This window comes from Streptopelia decaocto (genome assembly GCF_964273445.1).
Source record: "Streptopelia decaocto genome assembly, chromosome: 10".
In the NCBI taxonomy this organism is placed as follows: domain Eukaryota; kingdom Metazoa; phylum Chordata; class Aves; order Columbiformes; family Columbidae; genus Streptopelia; species Streptopelia decaocto.
The window spans coordinates 4,189,422-4,213,194 of NC_138665.1; the positions used below are offsets into that span (position 1 = coordinate 4,189,422).

Consider the following 23,773-nt stretch of genomic DNA (forward strand, 5'->3'; position numbering starts at 1 on the left):
TTTTTTTTATGTGACAAGTTTTTTAAAATTTGTTGAACCATTTTGTTTGATTTGGAGTCAAAAAAATAGACTTACGGACTCATACTTAGACATGAATGATGAAACAAAGTTGTAAATATTCATTACTTAGTAGAATCATATTTTTTAAAAACCACATCTTTGTACACAAAGCATTTGTAAATCCCCATTAGTGGTATTTATGTTCCCACATCAAAATTCCTCGTCTGCAGCCAACCAAATATCTGAGGCTTAGATCTTCCTCCTACATGCAATGAAATCACAATGCTGTCACAGACATCACAGCCGTTTTTGTAAAATAGAATGTTAAGGAAGACTGATTTCATTGTACTATACATATGTAAATTCCTCCCTTTCAATAATCCCAGGGGAAAGAAGATGCCAGAAAGAGTTCCCAACCAGCGTACATATTAATTGTTACCACCTTTCATGGGATAGTAAGTGCATTCACACAAGGAAAAGCATTAAGCATCAAGGGCAAGTGAGGCCACTTGACTGAGACTTAAGGAAGTCACATGGTAAATTATAATAACGTAACTGCAATCCAGAAAATCATACTCTCCCCTCATTTGTGTCTGTAATGAGATAACGATGCAGCTCCTCAGGCTTCAGCCAGGTTTGCAGCAGGCTATGGAACGTCAGGCTGCAGCCTGTTACCAGTTTGCCCCTAGAATGATATCTGAGTTCAGAACAGCTATTGGCTTAATTCAAAGCAGTGAACATGTTGTTCCTCTGCAGCTCCAACTCATTTCAGAATTGTAGGGGACTGGCTGTCACAGAGCATAATTAATTGATTGTTGATCCTGTATGTTGATGTGTTTGTGTGTGTGAAGACATTCTGAGCTTCTGAAATCTGGCTGCGGATAAAAAATCCACAGTATGACTAAATGACTGGACTGAATGTTTTGCAAATAAATTGTCTGGACAGAAACACAGCTCACATGAATGCGTCTGTAGAAAGAAACTGTGCTGGAAACCGCTGTGTGTGCTTGAAGTAGATAACCTCTCTCTGTGATTGGCATCTGCCCAGATCTGAAACAATTAGAACTATGCAAAACAAGTAATTCACCAAATTCCCAATTGCATACTGCAATAAAGGGATGCAGATCAATTTCTGATGACTCCTACAGAGCATGACTTGAAGGAGATCACCCTTCCCAGTTCCGCCACCTTTTGCTTGGGGACTGGAGTCTTGTCTGTTGCCCAGGCATGGCTGTCCACAAGAGACGAAATGCTGTTTGCTTCTATAATTTCCCACTGTGCAATCTTTAGTCATTCTGTACCACTTCTTTCCTCTCTTGAGGCTGCTAATGAGTTGATATTACCTTAATGAAAGCATTGAAGGTGTGGTTAATACTGCTAGACTCCATATTTTAAAACATTTTTTGAAATCAAAGTGAGTATCAGTAAAATATTCCCCTATGGTTCGTGGCTCCAATAACCAGTACAATGACTTAATTGGAATTCTTGTGCAGTGCCTGGATCTTTGCCAGGTAATGACCCATTGCTGCAGTCTGCGCAGGCAAATTGCCCCTTCTGTCCGGCTCTTCAAGCTGATGGACTTCTGCCCAAGTAATGGCTGCAGGCTCCTGTTCTCAGCTGGCACGGACCCCAGCACCACCATAAACATCCCTGAGAGGATCATAATATGATATATTGGACAGATCCTGATACGCCTCACAGTAATATACCGCTGAGCAATTCTGCTGAAGTCAGTGGCTTTGGCAGTGGCACGGCTGAGAGGAGAAACTGGTTCCTGCACGGTTGCTTTCTCAAGTAATCAAGCACTTGCAGGCTATTGGCCAATATGTGTCCCTTTAGATGATGTAAATTTTTGTGAACCCTTTGTCAGCCATTCAAAATAGTTTTTGTTTTCTTTCTGTTTTTAAACGCTTGCATTGTCTCTTCCCCCTACAGGATTTTCCATTCTTCAGGCAATTATGGAAGCAGCAGTACAGAACAACTGGCAAGTGACAGCCAGATCTGTAGGAAGCATAAAGGATGTTCAAGAGTTCAGAAGAATTATAGAGGAGATGGACAGGCGGCAAGAAAAAAGATACTTAATTGACTGTGAAGTAGAGAGAATCAACACCATTTTGGAACAGGTATACACTTTTCAGAAATTGTGGTCTAGCTGTGACAGACATCGTTAATGTTTCCGGAACTTTCTGTTGCTAGAAATTAATTAAATATCTATTGAGATATGACTCTCAACAACTGGCTGGTTATCTACTAAAGCTGAAATGCCTCAGTGATGCTCATAGTTGGTGGCAGCGCTTACATGTGATCTACAAGGAAATGTCTCTGTGATATTTTTTCCTAAATGTTAATAATGAATTATTTTTAAGTAGGTTAAGAACCTAAAACCTTAGATGCCAGAGAAACATTACTGACATCAGAGCTACTTGTAGAGATTGCAAAAAAGCTGCAGTTTGTTCAGTGGAACATGTAACAAGAAATAAAAAGCCAGTGAAGTAGTTTTGAGTTGTATTAAAAAATTCCCGAATGGAAATATTGCTAATGAAACATTCAGCTGGTAGTCCAAACAGCTCATTAGCACTTTTTGGTATAAAGCCCTTCCCTCTGCAGAGCCAGTGACAGGTTTAAATTGTGGGTGATAGTCTAAACACCTTTATTGGGGAAGATGCACTTTTTGGTGACTGTTTTGCTGTCGCATGGCCTTCCCAGGGTTTGCTCGGTCTCGGAGGAGTGGCTGTACCCCCCTGTCCCCAGGAGCTGCCCTGGACGCCTGTGCCACTGGCTGTGCTGTGCAGCGTGCTTGGAGAGGCGCAGGGACAGACAGACATCACAAGGGGCAGAGGCAGGACAGGCCCCTGCCGCCTGCACTCACAGCAGAGCTGGCGTTGGTGTGGAACCAAGTCCATGCTGCTTCTGTATTCATATGCATGTGGGAATTCACTTGCATTAAGACTGAAAAAAATCCCTATTATTGCCACTTCATAAATTTAACCGTGAATTTATAGTATGGAATAGATGAAAAATAATGTTTAAATTTCATTAAGCATTAGCATATCTGTTAGAAATGCTGCACTGTAAACTAGTAGCAAGCTGACCTCACTGCCATAAACCCTGGGGAATGCAACAGCTGTATACCCTGGGTTTCTTCACCAGAGACTGGGGTGCTGCCAAGCCTTGAGGGGTGTCCTGGGGCCGGTCTGCGGGGACGGGGCTGTGGTCACAGGACAGCAGGAAGGACAAAGATGCCCAACAGGACACAGCACAGGCCAGCGCTGCTCTGCGACTCCGACAGCCAGTGTGGCTGTCACACCCATACATAGCGTTGCGTTTTGCACTGTGTTTGTAGTCAATATGGTGAGTGCTCTCTTTAGGGAAATTCGTACAGCAAAGTGTGAGAAACTATGGGTTTTTTGTTCCATTTGCTCGCGTTCTCACAGAAGATGCAAAACACCATACTCACAGCCCACTCCTCTGAAAATTATGCAGGAGAGCACTCCTAAGCTGAGCTTAAATAGCTGTTTGGGCCCACTCTCAGCTGGGGAACAGGCCTTTTGTTTGATCTTTCTCACTCCATTTACATTTTGTTCTCTCTTTTTCTTACATTGTACAAGTGAGAGAAAAAATAATCAAACCATTCCAGTGCCTAAAATGAAAGCTATCTACCAAGCAAACTGTATAGCAAAAAAACAGTGAACTCTTTTCTTCTCCAAGCATTCTAAATTCAAACCTGCTGAAGCTGTAATTTTATTAAATGTTTGATTCAGCTTTCTATCAATGTGATTAGCATCTGTGTAACTAAAGATTTGGCACTGGGGCCTCTGAGTTTCCCCAAACTCTACAGTACTCATACTTCTACATAATTAGAGCCTTTTTATTGTCATTACTGTATATAGCTCATCTCTGTACTGTTACATGACTTTTTCTGTATTATGCCCACTGTCCCTCTTTTGAACTTTATTTACACAAAACTGTGATATTTCTGGGAAATCTTTATCCTAAATTATCTCAAAGATTCCTAAAAGATCTTAAAATTTTCTTGCAGTTGGATTTTAGGACGGTGTCAACCAGTGTTACCCAATCAGTTGTACACTGTCAGTCCATTGTTTTGCTACCAAACCCTGCAAATATTTTCACCCATAAATACTATGTCATATATAGCATAGTATAATTGTGTCTTTTTAGCAGTCTAACAAAAGGAGTCTGATTATGCAGCACTTTTTTATGCATATTCTCCTATTTATTTTACTGGGACCATTCACTTGACAAAGAATTGCCCAAGCAGATCCCAGGCTGGTGCCCCTGATGCTAAAAATGTCTTCTAGCAGCATTTTCTAGAGTTCTTTTAATTTGATACTGAAAACCAATGGCTTAGTTTTCTGCAAAGAAAATCAGTAGCGTTTGACCCCTGACAATTATTGTGTCTTGGCTTTTCTTCCATCTCTTCTGCTTACCTTGTTATCTTCTCATAAAGTAGTTTAAATATCTCACAAATACATGTAAATCCATCCAGCCAGTTTGCTCAAGGGAGTGGAGAGTTGTCTTCTGTATAGCCAACTGTGTTTGCTGATAGCATCCCATTGAGGGGAAGGATAACTCTGGATTTGCATATTTCAAATCTAGCGTTTTATTGCAGTTTAGAAAGTCAAACTGGCGCTTTGTTTGGAGTCTAGGAAGTCTGCTCAGCTCTGAGGCGGTGACATCTGAGCACATTAGCAGCACACAGACTGCACAACTGCAGGTGGCTTTGAAGAGCTTTCTTCCCGAGCAAAGGGAAGCCAAGGCTCTGCCTGTTATGGCAGAGCACTGCTGGACAAACTCTGTCCCGCCAAGGGCTGCTCTAGGCTGCCCCAGCCCAGCTGCCTTTCCATCCCTCTCCCTTTTTGGCCTCCTCAGGGGCACATCTTCAAAGGTCAGCCCTCCCATTACCTTCTGGAAGTGATGCCTCCCTCCAGAGAGGGGCTTTACTCTGGTCACTGTGGGGATGTCATTCTCTCAGGGAAAACAGGAGCATTTGCCAGTGACCCCGGGTTTCAGATGCTTAAATAGGACTTATTCAAGAGCAAAAGTCATAGCAGAAATAAACAGACTGTAAACCACTAAACAGTCTACACACGTGCTGCGTTTGCTATCAGACTTTTGGGCTCTTGGCCAGGCCATTCGACAAGCTTGTCAGTTCTCTGCTCCAGAAACCACATATCATGGCTTCGTGTCAGTGCTAGGATTAAATAAGAGTGACCTCTTCTCCTGTATCAGCCTGGTCAGTGTGTGCAGTTCTCTTTGGTGCTTTTTTCAACCGTTTCAAACCAGGATATACGTCTCTTCTGAAGGTGTAGGCTTCCTTAAAGACAATTGGGCATCTGAGGATTTTCTTCAGAGACTTCAGGTCCTGCTGGAATATTCTGTACCTTCCTCCAGTGACATTAAGACATGTGAGTCAGTGACCTTGAGTATTCCATATGGCTTCAGCATCTGGCACATCTGTATGTTTCTGTATTTCCAAGATCTGAAACCTGTCATGTGAAGTACTTCTCTTCTCAGGGCTGGCTGGCACCCAAGGAGGGATCTGTCCCAGCTGTTTCCCCCTGGTATGTAAATGTAGGGTAGGGAAAAGAGTTCACCTCAGCTCCTGCTCTGCCTGGGTAACCTGTTTTGTGCCAGGTTTCACTCTGCAGCGCATCTGGTTTCATTCCCTTTCCAAAGAATCTTGTGATGGGGCCCATATTGTGTCCTAGAGGTGGATACCCTGCCCAAATCACCTCTGGCTCTGGCTCTTCAGCTGCAGCGTAAGGGGAAGCAGATTAATAGTCATTCTGTACATTAGCATCTGTTTGTTCCCTTGTCCTGTAGTTCTATAACCATTGAGCATGTGGATCCATATCCCTTCTTCCACAAAAAAACTATATGCAATTTAATCATCTAGTGGCCTCTCAAGCATACAGATAGCAACACTTACATCATGCAAAATTCATAAGCTCCCCACACTTCTTGTCCCTTGACGCTAAAATATTCCAGTATTCTTTCACAGATAGATATAAAATTTTGTTCTCATAAACAGAAGAACATTTTCTTCTGAGAACTAACAGTAAGCTTTAGCTTGTTCAACTGTGTATTTAGAGACATGATTTTGAGTCAAGAAATATGTTTTTCTTATTCCCAAGATAACAAGCTGTATTTCAGACTAGACTGGCTTTGTGTCCATTTAGAAGAAAACCTCCTAAGGGAAAATAAGGAGGAAGAAACTCCATTCAGGATCAAAATGGTGAAACTTTACAAAAGACCTGTTTATTCCAGAGACTGCATGCTTTTATCAAAAGGACACTATCTCCAAACGTAGTCATAAAGGTTAGGCTGAAAGGCAATCTCTGTACTGAGGGGAGGCATCTCACAAAGCAGAAGCAATATTACAGTAGAGAATGCAGTCTTCAAAATTTTACAATGACAGTCAAACTGTCAAAGAAGACTTGAATTAAAGTATCTGCAGGATTAAGAAGGGTAATCTGATTGACTGAACTCTGTCCGATGCAAGCACTGACTATGACTTGACCTTTAAGTCTGAAATTTTGAGATTAGGAAGATGTTCTGCGGGTTTTCAGTGCAGCCACAGCTGCATCCCTCTGAAGAGGTGCTCTCGTCTCAGAGTGTGCTCACTGCACAACAGCTTTCACATTTGGAATGTCGTAAGAATAAATACAAAACTGCAGCGTTCGGTTTACCAATAGTCATTAAAAACAACAACAGAAAGGAAAAATGTAAGTGAAAAAATCAATGCCGCTTTCATGGAAGCTTGCTGGTTTATGTGTTACATTATAAACACTCTGGTGTGGGTTTGTCCGTGTTCTTTGTAGCAATTAAAAATATAATAACTGCCTGTAAACACAGTGGGACACTTGAAGGAGGAGCAGAGTTACGGTAGCTTCAGCTTCTGCTTTGCTTGTGAAGCCCAGAGATGCCGTGTCCTCCCAGGCTCGGTGCCGCGGCCGTGTCACCGTGCGGTGTTGTCCCCGGCGCGGAGCTGTGCCGAGCGGAGCAGCCGCGGCCCCAGGAGAGTATCGGACATGTGCAGCGCTGTGAACGTCACTGAGAGACTGATAGAGTCTGGTTTTATGTTTCCAGTGAACTAGAAACTTAAGGACATTTCTTCATTAGGTGCCTGTGAGTGTTGTTGAAAGCAGGATCTAAGGCAGCGTGAAAGGTCACTTCTTTCCCTTCACATCCAGGGAGTCTGGGCAACTCGTGGGTTCATATGGGTGTGTGGGGAGGACAAGGGAATTACTTGGGTCCGTCACCCTCAGGACTGCAGCTAACGGAAGATAAGTAAAAATGGGTATATGTCAAAAGCGACAGCTGTATCTGCCTTAAAGGGCCTGCTCCTGTCAGCTCTGAAACGAACTAAGGGCCAAAGATAGATTACAAAGCAGAAAGAAGTAACATGTTGGGTTAATCTGCCCCACATACAGCACATTTTGCACAGACCTGAGGAGAGAATTTCTAGCGTGTAAATAGTAGTGCCTCTCCCAAGCCATCATCCAGACTTCATAAAGAAAGGCAGGTTCCAAATGACGGGAATTTAACAGAGTATTAGTCATCCTGCAGAATGGCTGAGGTAATGGCACACAAAGCTTAAAAGTGTTCAAAAGACATTAAAGCCGAGTTTTAAATGTATCTGATCAGTAATAGTAATAATTAATACAGAATGCCTCACCGTAAATGCGCAAGCTGCTGTATGGAGAAGGCTGGTGCCAAGCAGCTCTGGTTTCTTATGCCAGAGGCATATGAACCTGAAGTCACCATTAGAGTTTTTATTTTTCCACGATAGTAGCAATTACTCATTTTATGTTTTATGCTAATTCATGGGATATAAATGCACACACCAATGCACACACATGCATCTGCTTCAGATATTTTGCATATTTTTACCACAGCATTTGTAGTATGCTTTTATGCAGTTACAGGCATATTTATGTGGCAACCTCTGCATTGCCCCTAAATGTACAGAGAACCAAAATGTGTTCTCAGTTATGCTGCTACAAGGAGTCAACCATTATCCTCAGCATTATCCTGGAGACAATATTTAAATCGATACCATTGCGCTCATAGAGAGACCGTATTTGCTTTGAACCTCAGTTAATAGGTAGTTGTAAAAGCACAATTTGCCGCATAGTTTGCTTTTGCAGCTTTTCAGTGCACAGAATTTGTGGATGTGTGTTTGCCCTTAGAAAGCCCTCTGGGGGTCCCACTCATTATTTAGCCTGTGTCCACATAGCGTGGGCCGCTTCCGCAGCTGGCACTAATTGCTGCCCTTGTTGACAGTCGAAAAGTTGAGCCTGAGGCCCGTTTGCGATAACCTCTCGCTCCTGCATGTGATGTACTTTGGAAGCAAATGCACACGCTGATGCTTCTCATGCCATACCTGGACTGTGGGGAGAGGATTTGGTCTTTTGTTTGGTGTAGTGGTATTTCTCAGAAACAACACTCACAAGAAGTCTTTTAAAGATACAGAGCATCTGGGGGAAAGGGAGAGCTGCCTGGGATTTGCTCAACATGTGATCTCCTGAGGCTTTTTTTGTCCATCTCCCCATCCCTCATAGCTCTGGGAATCTTTTTCACCTCTTCTAAGCCCCTGTATAGAAGTTGCTTTGTTACAGTCCTAGCATTTAATGTGGTTCTTTCTTCTCCATATAAAGGATAAACCCTTTCATCTTTGCAGACATTACCTTAATTTCTGCATCTGTCTCTCAAATAGTTTAATGCTTGAAATTCTGCTTCTAACCAAAGGCTTTCCTTAATTAGTTTCCAAGGCAACCATCTTGGCAACAATTCAGATGAGCCAACTGCGTGGAGAGGAAGGAAACACACTATCAAAATGAATAGTAATAGCACAATACCACTGTGCAAACAGGCGTTGTACATCACCAGAGACAGCGTGATAGTTCTGCTGGCTCATAAGTTCATTTACAAGGGAAGAAGTCCTAACTCAGTGAAAGAAAAGCCGCACAAGAGCATATGTCTTTTTTTCACAGCTGACTAAGCCAGGATTAATGGCTTCGGTGTGATATGAATCACGTATCCGGGGGTGGAAGAGAACCAGTGGTGCTTTTCAGGCCCCCTCATGCACCAGGATGTTCCCAAGTGCATTTGGTAGAGCGCTGCTACACTGCGGTTCAAATAGCAATATTTTACAAATGGGGACCACCCCACTGGGCTTCTTTAGCCCTGATGCTGGTGATGTAGTATAGAAGATACAGCCTTGCAGAGGGAAGTCCCTAAATATGAGGTCCCCGGGTGTGATCCAGAGCTGGGGTGCATTTGCTCTGGACTGCAGGTGGTTTGAATTAGGCCATAGTATGGCAAAGTACCACCCCAGTGCAAATCACTCACTGCGGGTGATTATACATTCATACATGATTCCTTTCTCTTATTCCAGTGCAGTTCCACCGGCCTCTGTGGAGCAGATGAAAGCTACCAGGGGTAGCTGGGCTAAATTTATAAAGAATCATACCCCATAAGTCATCAACTAAACCTCAAACTCATCCCACAGTATTCAACCAGTACGGTGGAAAACAGCATAACAATTTGAGAGAAAGTTAGTGTTTCCAGTTTTAAAAAAGCCCGTGTTACTAAATTCAATTTGTTTGTGTCACACCATGGGTGTGCGTGTATAGATATAATGGCGTATGTACTGCTGGAAGCTTGTTCTTCCAAAACGCATAATGAATAAAATTGTCAACAATATACATAGACCCTTAAACATACCCCAAGTATCTTTTGTCCTGGGAGAATGCATGTAAAGGATCAGAAAGGAAAAATATTGCTGCAACTTTATTACCTCATATGACTAAAACGGCCTCCCTGCTGCACAGACTAAGTCTAGTAAAAAGAAATCAACTGTTTGTAATCTCTTTTGGTTCATGGTTTATGCACCAAGTTATATGGGGAATATTGCCGAGTGCTGTTTATAGTGAAGCAGAATAAACCTTTCAAACTCCTTCAAAGCATTGAAAAGAGCAAATTGAACGCAATTCTAGTCACAGTAAAATTCCATTTGTAATAAAAAGCATAAGAAAATGTAACCTTGTTTTTCCTAAAGGAGGTTGCACTGGGTTTGTTTTTTTGGTTTTTGGGTTTTTTTTTTATTTCATATGGCATTTGAAAAGGAAAGGAAACGTTCTAAAGAAGGAAAAAAAAGAAAAAGAATGCTACTATTCAGTGTTTTTGGGTCTGCTTGAAGGCAGCGCTCTGCAGTACAAAACCCCTTCCAAAACATTCTCATGTGAGCATTGGGACTGAATTACTGCGACACTTCTGGGTTATATCTAAAGAACAGTTTGAAGTGATCCTGACATGCAGTAATGGTTTATATAAGCAGAATTCTGTTTCCAATTACTCTTGTTCAATTTCAGGAAATAATACTGGGATTTTACTCGGACATGGTGATGGGAGGTGTGGAGAAAATGGGAAACTTATGTATTTTCAAAATTAAAACTATGTGCCTCAGTTTACCTGATTTCTTCCTCCAATGGATAAACATCCTTTTATATTTTGGCAGCTAACTCTGAAGGAGTTTCATTTTCCCTGTGGGTCACGGGAAGAAGAAATGAGCGTTGTTTATGTTGGTCTGTGATTGCAAGAGTGTACTCTGAAGAGCGTTCAACATACAGTTTCACAGGATTGAAAGCCAGAAGGGACAGTTGGATGTTATCTCCTGTGTCGCAGGGATGAGGCACACGATGCAAAGGTCACTGAGTAGCTGCTCATTAGTGATGCGGATATGCCTTCAAACTGTATGACAGTGCTGAAGCATTTGTGGTTCCAGCAGGTTTGGAGGAGGAAGAATAAATGGAAGACTACTATTATTAATAGTTTTTGTGAAAGTGACTTTAGGTGGTGTGGAACTTAGCAAAGGATGCTAGTGTGGAAGTCAGTTCTGATAATGCTTTTACTATAGCCGGTGTGGACTTGTAGGCCTACAATGAGCATCCACAAGTGCTGAGAAGCAAGGAGGTACCATGAGCAAAGATAGCACATGCCAAGTTGAAAATGGGGATATTATTTATTGTTCTGGGACCATGTTATGTGGGATAGGAGCTGGTTGCATTGTAGATTGAAGGAAATTTAACTATGAATGTTGCTAGGGAAGGGTGGTTGTGTGTCAGTGAAGGGCACGTGATGGTTACTGTGAAGCTCACCCGTCTGAGCTGGTCACATAAATTCCTGCTCTTTTGGGCTCTCTGGAGCAGCAGCGGTTCCTGTTTGTTCGCAGGTTAGCAAAGCCTCGTGCCTCTTCTCAGAGGTGGTGAAATGAGGCTTAAGCAGCAGAAGACAATTCTGGTGCTCAATATAGAAAGCTTATTGTGATTTGGAATTTCCTGTACACATTTGGGTTTTAGTTGATTTCTGTGAGATCTGAAGCCTCTCTGTAAAATTTCAGGTGAGTTTTGAACTTAAGATTTCACAGAGGCTTGAGGAAGTACTGGTGCCTCTGTGACATTACCGTGGATGCAAAATCACTCCATTATGAATGTTTTTCAAGGGATATTTCTCAAAGCATTTACTACAACTGCATAGACAATTAAAATATAATCTCCTTCTTAAAATGACCTATGTATGGAAATCACTTGCTGCAGAGTAACATATTTAATTAAGTCATTTACTTCCTATAAATACAATTGCAAAAATTCCTCCAGAACACAACTGGATTTTTACTTTATTAATCTCACTTAAGAAGCTAAAAAATTCACTAACTAGAAGTTTCTACAACACATCTCTTAAAGGAAGCTCTCTGGGAACAAGTATCTTCAGAATATCTTGGCAAAATAAGGGGTGAAGGTCTCAGCCATTTTGGGTATCCCTTTCATACGCTACAAAGAGTTTTTGTTGTGATTGTAACGACCGTCTATATCTGATCTTGTTTGTAGTGAAATAACTTCACGGGTTGAAGTTTTGATTCATTTTAATGTGAAGGTCTTTGTACTGAAGGATGTGATTTGTGAAGGGAGATGTGGTCCTGAGAGATATAACACTGTTCTCATCTTTCTTAACAAAAGAGATTTTGCAACAAAGAAAAGTTTGTTTAGTTAATTTTTTTCAGCTTAAAGAGTAAATAATTGTGATTATCAGTGTCTGCTACCAGGGATCGTAAAACTCTTTGTCTCGCTGTCCTCCAGGGTCTGATGTTTTGCAGTAGAATATGTCCTTTAACAATAACTGTGCCAACAGATTCATTAATCTGACAATATTGTTAAGTCACACCAAGGAAAATGAATTTAGGAAAATTGTTTCAGGGCACAGAAAATTCACAGCAAACTTCACAATGAAAGGAATTAGGAGAAAGTATCATGCCTTCAGAACCTCTCTTGCAGTTCATAATTTTTTTTTCCTAAGTAATTTCTGATGTAACCTTTTGTGCACAAATTAAATGCATATTCCACTACCCAATCAGAAAATGTCAGATTAGTTATGGAAAAACAAAGTTTAGCCATATGGAGGGAGAATGAAGTACAATTCAGCTTTGAGATGCTGCATTTAATTACCCTCTGAGGACTAACACGCACAACCATCATCTGTCTGAAGAGGGCAGGAAAGTGGAATTTCACTCTTGATGTGACCATCATCATGGAGAGAGGCAAGGGAGAGGAGGGCACAAGAAGGGGACCAGAGCGGGAAGAACCTTAATAAAATGCATCAGGGGCATCTCAGATCCTGGCTTCCACCCTGCATAGTTTCATCCCCTTCTTCTAGGAGATTCCTGTTCTCTAGGAAATAATCTCCCATGAGAAATACATTGTAGAAGAGCCAAAAACTGTTTGAAGAATGTTTTATAAGCCAAAACAAATTGCCTTGATACTGTGCTATAGAGGAAAGTAGGAATTTGGTTATGAGGTACAGTCACAAATGTACAAGGTGGCAGTTGCATGGAAGTAAAATTCTTAGATCCATATACTGCACAAAAATACAAAATATAAAATCACCAATACAAAAATACAAAAATACAAAATCCAGTGACATTCGCTAAAGGACATGAAGCCTCTGAAATGGTGGATGAATTCATCTCAACTGTATATGCAGTTATTTTTATCTGCAACAAGTAGTACGTGTGTAGAATCCTCATCTTAATATTTAATACATTCTTCATTTAATATTTAACTCAAATTTAATATAGTACTCATTCTTCATATAAATGAAATCATTGTTTACTGCATATTTTACAGCATCACAATCCCTGGTGGCCAGATTCCCATCCCGTTAATACTAAGCGAAGAAGTAAATTGGCTTCCCTGGGTTTGCAGTACAGTTACAGTCATGGGGGTTTGACCCTTTGTCTGAGAGAAGCCGTTTGTACGGAGTGTGGAGGTGGCTTTGTTTCTGTGGAATTAAAGGCAGGACAAGTATCGCTGGCTTGGCTGTGACAGATCACCACCTGTTGTGAGGTGTGCTTTGCCGCCACAGGACCGCGGTTCCTTTGGAACCTCATACGTTGGTGCCAATGGTGTTGGAGTGATGGAAAGAGACAAAATCATGACACCAAAAAAGCTATTTTTTCTAAATTTACTCAGGGAAGATCAAGCTTTATATAGTGTTTATAATCCTCAAAAGGACCTCACTTTTTCTGCAGGAGCATGTGTGTGTATTGGAAAACGGGGGTTCTATAATGGATCTACTGAGGTGAAAAGGGATCTTACTGTTACTCTGACATCTGGTAAGATGAGAAAAATCCTTTTCACATTTCAGGAGAGCTTTTATTTTCTATTCTCCTGCTATTTATCCTACACCTATCTGGAAAATTTACATGACAAGGGTGAGCTGTGCAAAGTAAACATGGTGAGGGATGATTATGTATGGCTGTCAGATGCTGTTGCACCTTTGCCCACATGACGACACCGTAGAAGGTGCCTGCATGGCTGTAAAGACTGCAGGGACCCCGAGAACTGAAGAGCAGGGGCTGCAAGGCCCATGGGTCTGCAGGGTCGGGGGCGGCCGGGGAGCAGACTCGGTTCTCCAGCCCAGGGGCTTCTTCAGTTCTTCCTTTCGTTGAGCGGTAGAAGCAGAGCTGAGATGCGGTATTGCAGATGCCACTGAAGTTAAGCTAAACGTCCTTGCTGACATACTGACAGGAACTTTTTGAGCCTTGACTTTGGCTTTTATTGAACTAATTGGGCTGTCACCCTGATACTCGGCTCCTCTCTTAAGTGTGTCCTGCAGACCAAATCGGGCAATGCCGCTGGTTCAATAGGGTCCTGTGTCACAGGGCACAACTTTTCAATCATTCAATCCAATTTCAGGTAGGAGCTGCTCAGATCTGAGGTAAGCTTTAAGAAATTCCATCCTCAGAACAGAAATGCCATCAATAGGGGTAGAAACTAGAAAACACCCGACATGATACCCAGGAGAGAAGACAGTGTGCTCTGCAATGATTTAGGCTTGCCAGACAGTTGTTGCCATGCTTGAGACAGCAAGGGCTTGTTATCCAGGCTGTTCCCATTAAGTGCAATCAACGGTAATAGCTGATCCTGACGATGCTATTGACATTTTTTCAGACTTGAGTCCATTTATCGGTTTTGCTGGTTTGCTGCTGGAAGGAAAGAATCATGCCATCACACCTGCCATTTGCACACTGCTTTGAAGCCAAAGGTGTGATAACTATTTCTATAGCAAGCTATAAAGACACAATGCTGCCCAGCTGGAGGTAGCTAAGCTCTTCTGTCCTCAGAAACTTACACGTGTACTAATAAATCAGTAGAAATGTTTAAAGTGAAATGTGGGCTTTTTGAAAAGTGGAGCCCAAATTAATGCATGAATAACCTCAACAAAGACAACAAAATCCTTTTTTACTCTGAGCTTATAGGAAATCTCATTTTTCTTGCTGTCTTTTTAAAACCTAGGAAAGATGAATTCTTGAGTTAAACTACTTTATTGTTCCCAGATATGGCTGAAATGGAAAGACACATTGCAGCAGGTCAGATCTCTGCCTGTCATTCCATTCAAGTGGCATATTTCTGCCACTTGTCAGGTATGAAAAGCACAGTAAAAATCTTTAGACCTTCTTTGTGGCAATACTGACTGTCAGCATCAGTATTTTATCTTACGGAAAGATCTAATAGATGCATAAAATATTGGAGTTTTGAGCTGCAGATGAGGTAGTCTGGACTGTTGTGATCTAATTTTTTTTCTTTCTTCTTTCATTTGTAAATAAAGGATGATAAATAACTTTGATTAAATGAAGGGAAGATGAGCTCCAAATGGGTATTAATTGAACATGGTAGCTTTCTTTTCACTGCTGCCAAAATTGTGATAGCTACTTCTCTAGGTAAAAGTGCAAGCATTTCCTCTTAGCTTTTGTTTTTCAATGGTTTTTGAAAATCAAAGCCCACAAAGGCAGTAAGGTGGATTTGAAACTGACTGAGCTGCTGGGCTTAGAGGGTTGTGATCAGCAACACAAAGGCCAGCTGGAGGCCAGTTACTGCTTGGAGTACCCTAAGGGGGTTTAACCTCTCTGTTAATAATCCAAAGGTTATGGATGGAGTGCACTCTCAGCAATTTTACAGATGATACTGAATTAGCAGTGTTTGATGTGGTCGTGCTGCAATAGTTTGACAGGCTGGTGAGGTTGACAGAGAGGAACCTCATGAAGTTCAGCGAAGGGCCATGCAAAGCCCTGCACCTGGAGAAGAACAACCCCGTGCGCCAGCACAGACTGGGCAGAGGCTTCCTGGCGGGGACACAGCCCTGCAGAGCAGCATCCCGGTGTCCTGGCACGGGAGTTGAGCACAAGCCAGCACTGCGCTCTCACAGCAAAGGAGACCAACAGCAGCCTGGACTGCAGTGGGATTAGCGCGGTCAGCAGAGGTGATCCTTCCCCTCAGTGCTGGTGGGGCCGCACCTGAAGGGCCGTGTACAGTTCTGGGCTCACTATTATGGGAAAAACATGGATATCCTGGAGCAAGGCCAGCGAAGGGTCCCGGTGACCACTAAGGGACTGGAGCATTTGACATACAAGGAAAGGCTGAGGGAAATTGGGTTGCATATCCTGGAGAGGAGGTAGCTCAAGAGGGATGTTATTAACATCTGCAAGTACCTGATGGGAAGGGATGAAGAAGATGGAGCCAGACTCTTCTCAGAGAATCTCACTGAGGTTCAGAGTCTCCACAGTGACAAGAGGCAAGGCCACAAACTGAAAGTTGGGAAATGCTGTTTAAGCCTAAGAAAAATAATTTTACGGTGAGGATGGTCACCCATTGAAACAAGCTGCCCAAAGAGCTTGTGGAACCTCAAAACCTAACTGGACACAGCTCTGAGCAGCTCTGGCTGCCCCTGCTGTGAGCTGGGAGGTTGGAATAGACAATTCCTAGAGGCTCCTGCCAACCTCACCCGTTCTGCGATTTCTTCCATTCATAAAAGAAAAATTAGCTTTCCCTTTTACTAGTCAGACACAAACCATTGGTATTTTTAAAAGAAAGTATGAATTCTCGGTCCCACCTGCCGAACTTGCACTGATATTTTGTTGCTTGATTTCTTTTGAGTCTGCAGTCTTGTCTTCGTTAACCCATTCTTTCCTTGCCTCTAGCCTGTCACTACCTGTTTACCTCCACGCTCTGTTCTTACCATTCTAGTTCCTCATCAGGTCCTTGGAGAAATATTCCAGTGAAACCCTCAGGTCTGTCTCCATCACTACTGTTTAGGATGGCTTCCCTGCCTTGACTTTCATCCACCAGTTCACCAGTCCCCTCATAATGTTCCCTTCACCTTTAAGTTCAACATTTGGTTTTCATAGCCAAAAGAGAGATCCTTGCTTTAGACGAGGAATGAGCTGCGGCTGTAATTTGAGTAGGGAGTAAGTCAAAAGGCGACGGAACAATTGCGAGGTTAGTGTTAAACTTATTTTGCTTCCTCTTCACTGTCCTTCCTCTTAGGTGGTGTGTATCCTTTGAACTACATCATGAGAGAATCATCATTATTGCCTTAGAAATATCACAATGCTCCATACCAATTTAGTATGAGCAAGTTAATCTCTCTAATGCTATCTTCCAAAACTGCAACAAAATTGTAAAAGCTAAGGCAAAAAATTGTGGTTGCCTATTTATTATCGTGCTGACTGGTGCAGTGGAAGCCAAGTTGTCTTTATGCTTTCATTCAAAAATAACTTCCCCAGGCAAATGAAAAACTGAAATTGGCAATACTGACTTAATTTCTCAAATCTGGCATATAGGTCTATACTTCCAGTAAGCCTGGTGCTGGCCAGCAGATTTGACTTTTATTTTAAACCCAGATACATTTCAATTATGTTCCCTCTAGATTTTATCTTAATTAACTGGAAATATATGAAGAGTTAATTAAAAATACAAACTTCATTTGATTCTATATCAAACCTGACATTATGATCTTTTTCTCTACAAGACAGGAATTATGTGGGATCAGAGGTCTGAATTATTCATGATAGTTTCCAGCCATTTTTTTTTCCCTCTTCCTTTGTTCACTATAAAATCTTATAAGCTTGGTTCTCAGTCAAGGTGAAAGCAATATTAAGTCTCGAAAGTGAAACTGAGCAAATACATGTAGCTCTGTGAAATCCTTGTCCTGTAATCCCGGCTTTCTATTCACCACCACTATTCAATATCCCACTTTCTATACAAGCGTCACAATATATAAGCAGTTGATGAGATTTATTTGTTATACTCCTGTTTTCCTTCTTCATAAAAAAGCTTTATCCATCCCTTCGCTCCCCTGGGAACAACGCTGGTGTCTGTGATAGTTCCTGCTGGGCTCACTAATCCAGCAGCTCCATTCAAGACACTGGACAGTTGGTAGAGGGTGGAAAGTAAGGGAGAAGGAGAGTTGTGTGTGTTAAGACGTAGGACAGCATGTGTTCTGAATATTAAAAACATTGTTAATCAAGTTAAATAATTATGAACTAGCATGGTTGATTGTGTGAGTAGAAATGCTGGCAGGTCAGTTCTGAAAGATGCTTTCTGAATTAAAGCTTATCTGTAGTACGCTGGACCTCTTTAAGGGACTAAACAGAACAATTTCTGGTCATTTTGGAGACATGACAACCGACGAGACAGAAGTTGAGTCTGATCTATGCTAATGAGTCCTACATTTCCTGTTTGCAGTATTGCTCCTGATGCCTGTAGCAGCTCCACGTATGTTTTTCTTACAGCCTCTGACTTCATCTGTTGTGGTATTTTTCTCTTAAATAAACGCATTTCTGGATAGAAATGTAAAAGCTTCCTTATTTGTTATTGAGGTTAAAATGATAAAGAGTAGTGTTGTTGTTAAATAAGTTCTTTGTCTCCGAGCTTTTAAAAGTAAATCTCTGCCTTTAAGGTGAAATTAAAACATACAGAGAATTCAGTATGCAAATAGCATGCACACCAGATGATCTGAAGGAAGCCTGCACATTTCCATAGAAAACAAATGTGAGTGTAGGAAAGCAGATGCTTTTTACCAGCAGAGTGTACATACAGTTCTCAAGAGGACCTGAACAGCAATTTATTTTCAGACTACGGAAAGTATGCAAATTCCTACAGAATTAAATGTGAATTTAAAAGAAATAGCCTCTATTAAGGACAAGACAACCCAAAGAGGCAATTGGGAACTTAGTAATTTAATCAAGAACTTTAACAGGCTCAGCAGTATATCTAAAGTCAATGACTCAAATGTCATCTGTTTTTAGTAAAGATGTAAGTGGTCATGTTGAAAAGATGTATTTTAGAGTACAGCATTTGGAGCATTTATCTGTGACCATGGAGAAGTACATTAGTATGGAGTGTATAGATTTGCAGATGATTCTCCATCCAAGTGCATCATCTGTTCACTCGAGCTGCTCGTATGATATAGTCGGTGATACACTTGTGGGTCGCCAGCGTTATATTTGCTATTTTTAACTTTTATTAGTTTAACCAGGCAAGCCTGGGTAAGTTTGGTTCCGTCCTGGCACACATGTAAACACCACAATTGTTCATTAAATTCTTCCTGCTGGACATTTTCCCACCTGATGGCTGTGGGACTAGATGGATGTTACTGAGATTATAACCTGAAGGCAAGGGAATAGTGCTAAATGCAGTGGCATCATCTTGCACAAGGGGTGTTTCTGGTGAGCCAGCAGCCAGCTGCATAGATGTGAGAAGTGTGGCTTTGACTCCTTTCTGCAGAAGCAGTGTCAGTGGCATGAGGACAAGCACACAGGGTGGCAGAATTTGGGTTTGCCCAGCAGTGCTGTCTCCGCTCTTCCCGTTACCCTGACAGGATCCAGCTGCTCAGCTCCTCCTGCTGCTGTTTTGTCTCTTAGCGGTTACATCTAATGACTCCATTTGTACAGAGGGATACCCAAGTGGGATCAAGGAAGATGGGAGATGTTGGTTTGGTGGGATGCACAACATCACATTTAGAATAAATATTGACAAAACATGTAAGGTCAGATGTGTCCATTTAGATGCACTGGAAGTGACAAGTTTTCAGGCCTTTTGAAAGCTGTCAATGAAGGTCTCTGCTTATGACTTTAGGAATTTAAGCATTCGTGTATGACACGACTTGGCCAGGGTTGTCATGGCAGGAAACCCCCTGTACAGCCTGGAGCCGAGCGAGCCCGCTGTGCCCGTCCAGCTGGATGAGTGCAGTGGGGGGCTGCGCCGTGCCCGCCTCTCGAACACTGCACAGCCCTGGAACCAAGGAAACAGGAATTGCCCAGTGGGTTGACAGAGCGTTACCTCATCTCAGAGCAGAAATACTTGAACTGATAACTAAAATTAACCTGGTCGGCAGGGGCGGCGCTGTGATCGCAAGGGTGAGTTTGCCAGGTACGGTCACCTCTGCGAGCGGGGGCTGCTCAGCCGGGGGAGTTAGTCTTTGTTCTCTGCCCCTGCGCTTCAAAACCTCAAATGACTGCGTCGTGTCTGCGAAACCACAGATCTGTAACACTGGTGCTGCCCATGGATTGGGCATAGATGACTTCCAAAATATTGTCTGGCTGGTTAAGGGTCATCCTGTTACAACCGAATAATAGGTAATTTTTCTCTTCACAGATTGTAATCCTCGGCAAACATTCTAGAGGCTATCACTACATGTTAGCTAACCTGGTAAGAGCTTTTCTTCGTTACAAGCATAGCTAAGTTTAAGACGCTAATATATTCTGTTCAGGTTGTGGCAGCTTCAATCAACAAAAGAGGGAATGCATGGGTGAGTTCTTGGATTTTGAGAAATTACTTCAGTAAATACTAGGAATTGTATCTTGTAGTCATTTGTACTCAATTATGGTCTGTCTTTTGTCTAAGAATCTCATCCTCTACTAATTTTAAAATAATCATTTAATTACCTGTTTGCCACTAATTTGTATCCTCATAAATAAGACACTTGATAACCATAATCTTCTATGTAACATATTTGAAATTAAAATATTTTTTTTTAATTGTTACATATTTGTTTATAAAATAAGTGATAAAAGTAAACCAGCCAGGCTGTTTAGCTGTTCTTTTGCATTTCAAACTGTAGAGTTGTGCCTGCTTATGTGTTCACCTACCAGGACAAGACTGTACATTTTTGTCTGTATCAGAGCCTTTTCTGGATTCTAGAACTGACTTTCAGAGATGCTTATGATGTCCTGTGTTTTTCTAAAACTCTCAAGTTAGAAATCCCAGTTAGTATAAGATTCTCTGTATCGATGTTTTGGTGTGATTAAAGCAGAAACGACAAATTTTAAGATATCTTTATTTAGTATAAGTACTGTATGACTTTAAGATGTGTCATCTTGCATTATAAGAACCAGTCATGATATCTACTGATTAGCGTGTGCATAGAAATACAGGGGTTCTTATGCTGGGTTGCCTCTTAGCATGTGTAACCATTGACATTCAGATAAACATGACTGCAATCAAGTCATACTAATCAAAAAGACACCAATTTGCTGCTTCAGGTATAAATAACAACAGAGTGGGAGAGAATCATACCGTTATGTTAGTGAGTGAAACGCTAAGTGATGCTGTGATGGAGACCTGCCTGGCCAGCGGTGTGCGCTTCGCTTCCGTGGAACAATGTGGGTGTAGAGCAGTTTTCTGCTCCCAGCGCTGAACCTTCGTGTGCACTTTGCTGTACAAATGGGATTGAGGTCTTTGACCAGTTTTCACCATAACATGGAGAAAATAGGAAATGATACTTCAGCTTTCCCCACTGTTTTCTTTCTAACCAGTGAATATGATATGCCACGTTGCCAAAACACAACAGGGCAGTTTTCTACCTCAGAGGTCTGAAAATAAGACATTTTAATCTCTGTTCTATGCCACTATCACAATCCCAATTGCGTTACTAATTGTCTCCTTGGTAGAATATTTTCAGCTATCAAGAGGGAAATTAGCAGTTTCTTTTGTGCTGTGCTTGTAGTAGGTAAATTGAGCCAAAGTAAAAGGACTTTGGATGGCAATGATTCTTGTGTTCTACGTGTGTCCTCCCAGGGGTTCACAGACATTGTTCTGGAGAGAGTAATGCATGGAGGTGCCAACATTACTGGATTCCAGATTGTTAATAATGAAAACCCAATGGTTCAACAGTTTCTGCAACGCTGGGTGAGGCTTGATGAAAGAGAATTCCCTGAAGCCAAAAACTCACCATTAAAGGTATTTATTTTACTGTGACAGTGATGGAGTTGCTTTTAACAATTTTTTTTGTTGAGTTGTTTCAGTTTTTTGGGGTTTGATATTGTTTTTTTAACCCCCAGTGTGTGTATGGTATTGATCTCTACTTAGAATATGTTGCAACATTCACTGCCCTTCCAGAAGAGATGAGGAGGCAGAGGCTGTTAGTTGGACACAATGTCCCCGTGGTGGGAGTTCCTCGGAGGCAGACGCTTGGTCTTGCAAATCCTGTTATTGTGCAGTCGATATAAAACCTTTTAACTTGACCTTCTTGAGTTAGGTTTTAGATGCAAACCATGGGTTACTAGTCCATTTTAATGCTAATGGAGAATTTCACGTGCAAAATAAAGTAGCTCAGGATTCACTGAGGAGCCACTGCCACCTCCTAGTCACTGCTGACAGTTGCCCTCACAATCAAACCTGTGATTCTGCACCACTGTCCTGTCCTTAAACACTCTGGATATTATATCCACAACCAATACAATTTTCCAGATTTTTTTGAATGGAAGTCCCAGGCTCACCAAAACTGTCGTAGATCAGGTGAGCTAAAGGTTACTGCTATTAGGAGACTCACAACCTGTTAACAACACCCCAGGTTTTTTATGCCCCAGCATCTCTATAGTAGAGGAGAATGCTATTCACTGTCTAGTGATGGAAGTAATAAAACCTTATAGGACCACTGCATATTATTAATATTTCTATTACCTTCCTTCTTGCTCTTCTTCTTTTGGTGAGGCCTGTTTTTTTTCATCAGTGTGCACCAGTGAATAAAACCTGGGACTGCTGGGGGGTGAGGGTGCCTTAAATTCTGTCACTCCCAGAGTCCAGTCCTCCACATCATGTATCCTGACCATCTCAGGGAAGCCAAACCTATCTAAAAACCACAGCCTTGATGACACAGTTCATGTCTTTCCTGCTTGATTTGGAAGGGAATGTGCAAATTGATGAATAGACTTGGAATTCAAAATTACTCCAATAAACTGGAGTAACATCTTGATATTAGTAAGACAAAATTCAGGGGAGCATAAAATGCCAACGGGGAAGAAAAGATCTGGTCCAGTCCAATGCACGGGGGGCACAAGGGCAGGCGATAGCGCTGGGTTGGGCTGCAGACAGAATAGGAACCAGTTACGCGGTTCTGCTGCCAGAAGGCCAGTGCCTTTTGGAGGCATAACCTTCCAGCCCTGGGATTTCTGTGAGGAAGGAAAATTATCTTAATCCCAAGCTATCCCACAGCTTTGCTGGCATTTCAGAGGAAGCAAAGAAAAGCAAACAGAGGCCCATAAAACTTGGATTAGTGTATTGTTCCCTGTTGACTAGGACTTGGACCTGCTTTCTAAAGCTTCCTAGCAGTGATGCAGAAGCGCTGATAAGTATCGTCCTAATCTTAAAAGCTCTGAAATATATGAAGTTAACCTGAGAAGATTTTATTCCACTTGAAAGCAACTTACCTCGAGGGAAAAATTATTCTTCATCCTTAAAAAAATAATCTTAAGTATATGCTACAAACACAAAGATTACATTACCTTTCCACAAATGTACCACTCATTATAGGAATGTGCACAGTATTTGTCAATCAGACAAAAAGCATACTTAAAAATTGATGTACAATATTTTTGATTAGGAAATAAAATTGCCTAGAGATTAAAGCCCTGATGTTTAATTTATTCTGCATTTTATCAGCCTTTCCCTTCTCTCTCTCTCTTTTTTCTCTTTGCATGCTCATGCATTTATAAGTAGAATTCAAATAAAGTAGAAAATTAGGTAGCTCTCTTGGCATGACTTGGAAGGGACCGCATTAAGGTTACTGACAATGGATGCAGTCTGCTGAAAAAATTATCAGCATGTAAGTTTTATGTAGTGCTAGATTGGACAGCTATTACAATATTTTAAATACGAGAACAAATAGCATAAAATTACTGCCTGATTCTAGAGTGTTGTGTGGAATGTGACGTATAACCTTTGTTAATTTACTAAAAGATGGGATGATCATTGCAAAGCATCACAGGCAGAGGTAAAGGTGAGCAGTATCAAAAGAGCGTCTGTACCTAGATACAGTCAGAGCAGGAACCACCCCCCACACACCCTCTAGGAGTTTATGAACCGTCATTTAAAACTCAGCAAGAATGACTGATGCATAACCTTCTTCACAATCC

The 23,773-nt window shown here is 41.6% G+C and overlaps 1 protein-coding gene across 2 annotated transcripts in view; it reads left to right on the forward strand.

Moving 5' to 3' along the window:
* The window catches only part of GRIA3 (glutamate ionotropic receptor AMPA type subunit 3), a 144,568-nt gene that overhangs the window by 62,908 nt on the left and 57,887 nt on the right, over positions 1–23,773 (forward strand). For both annotated transcript variants that reach the window (XM_082061564.1, XM_082061563.1), the window contains exons 4-6: positions 1,936–2,123; positions 20,016–20,069; positions 21,438–21,599. In XM_082061564.1, the coding sequence (XP_081917690.1) occupies positions 1,936–2,123; positions 20,016–20,069; positions 21,438–21,599 (404 nt within the window). The remainder of the gene's footprint in view (positions 1–1,935; positions 2,124–20,015; positions 20,070–21,437; positions 21,600–23,773) is intronic.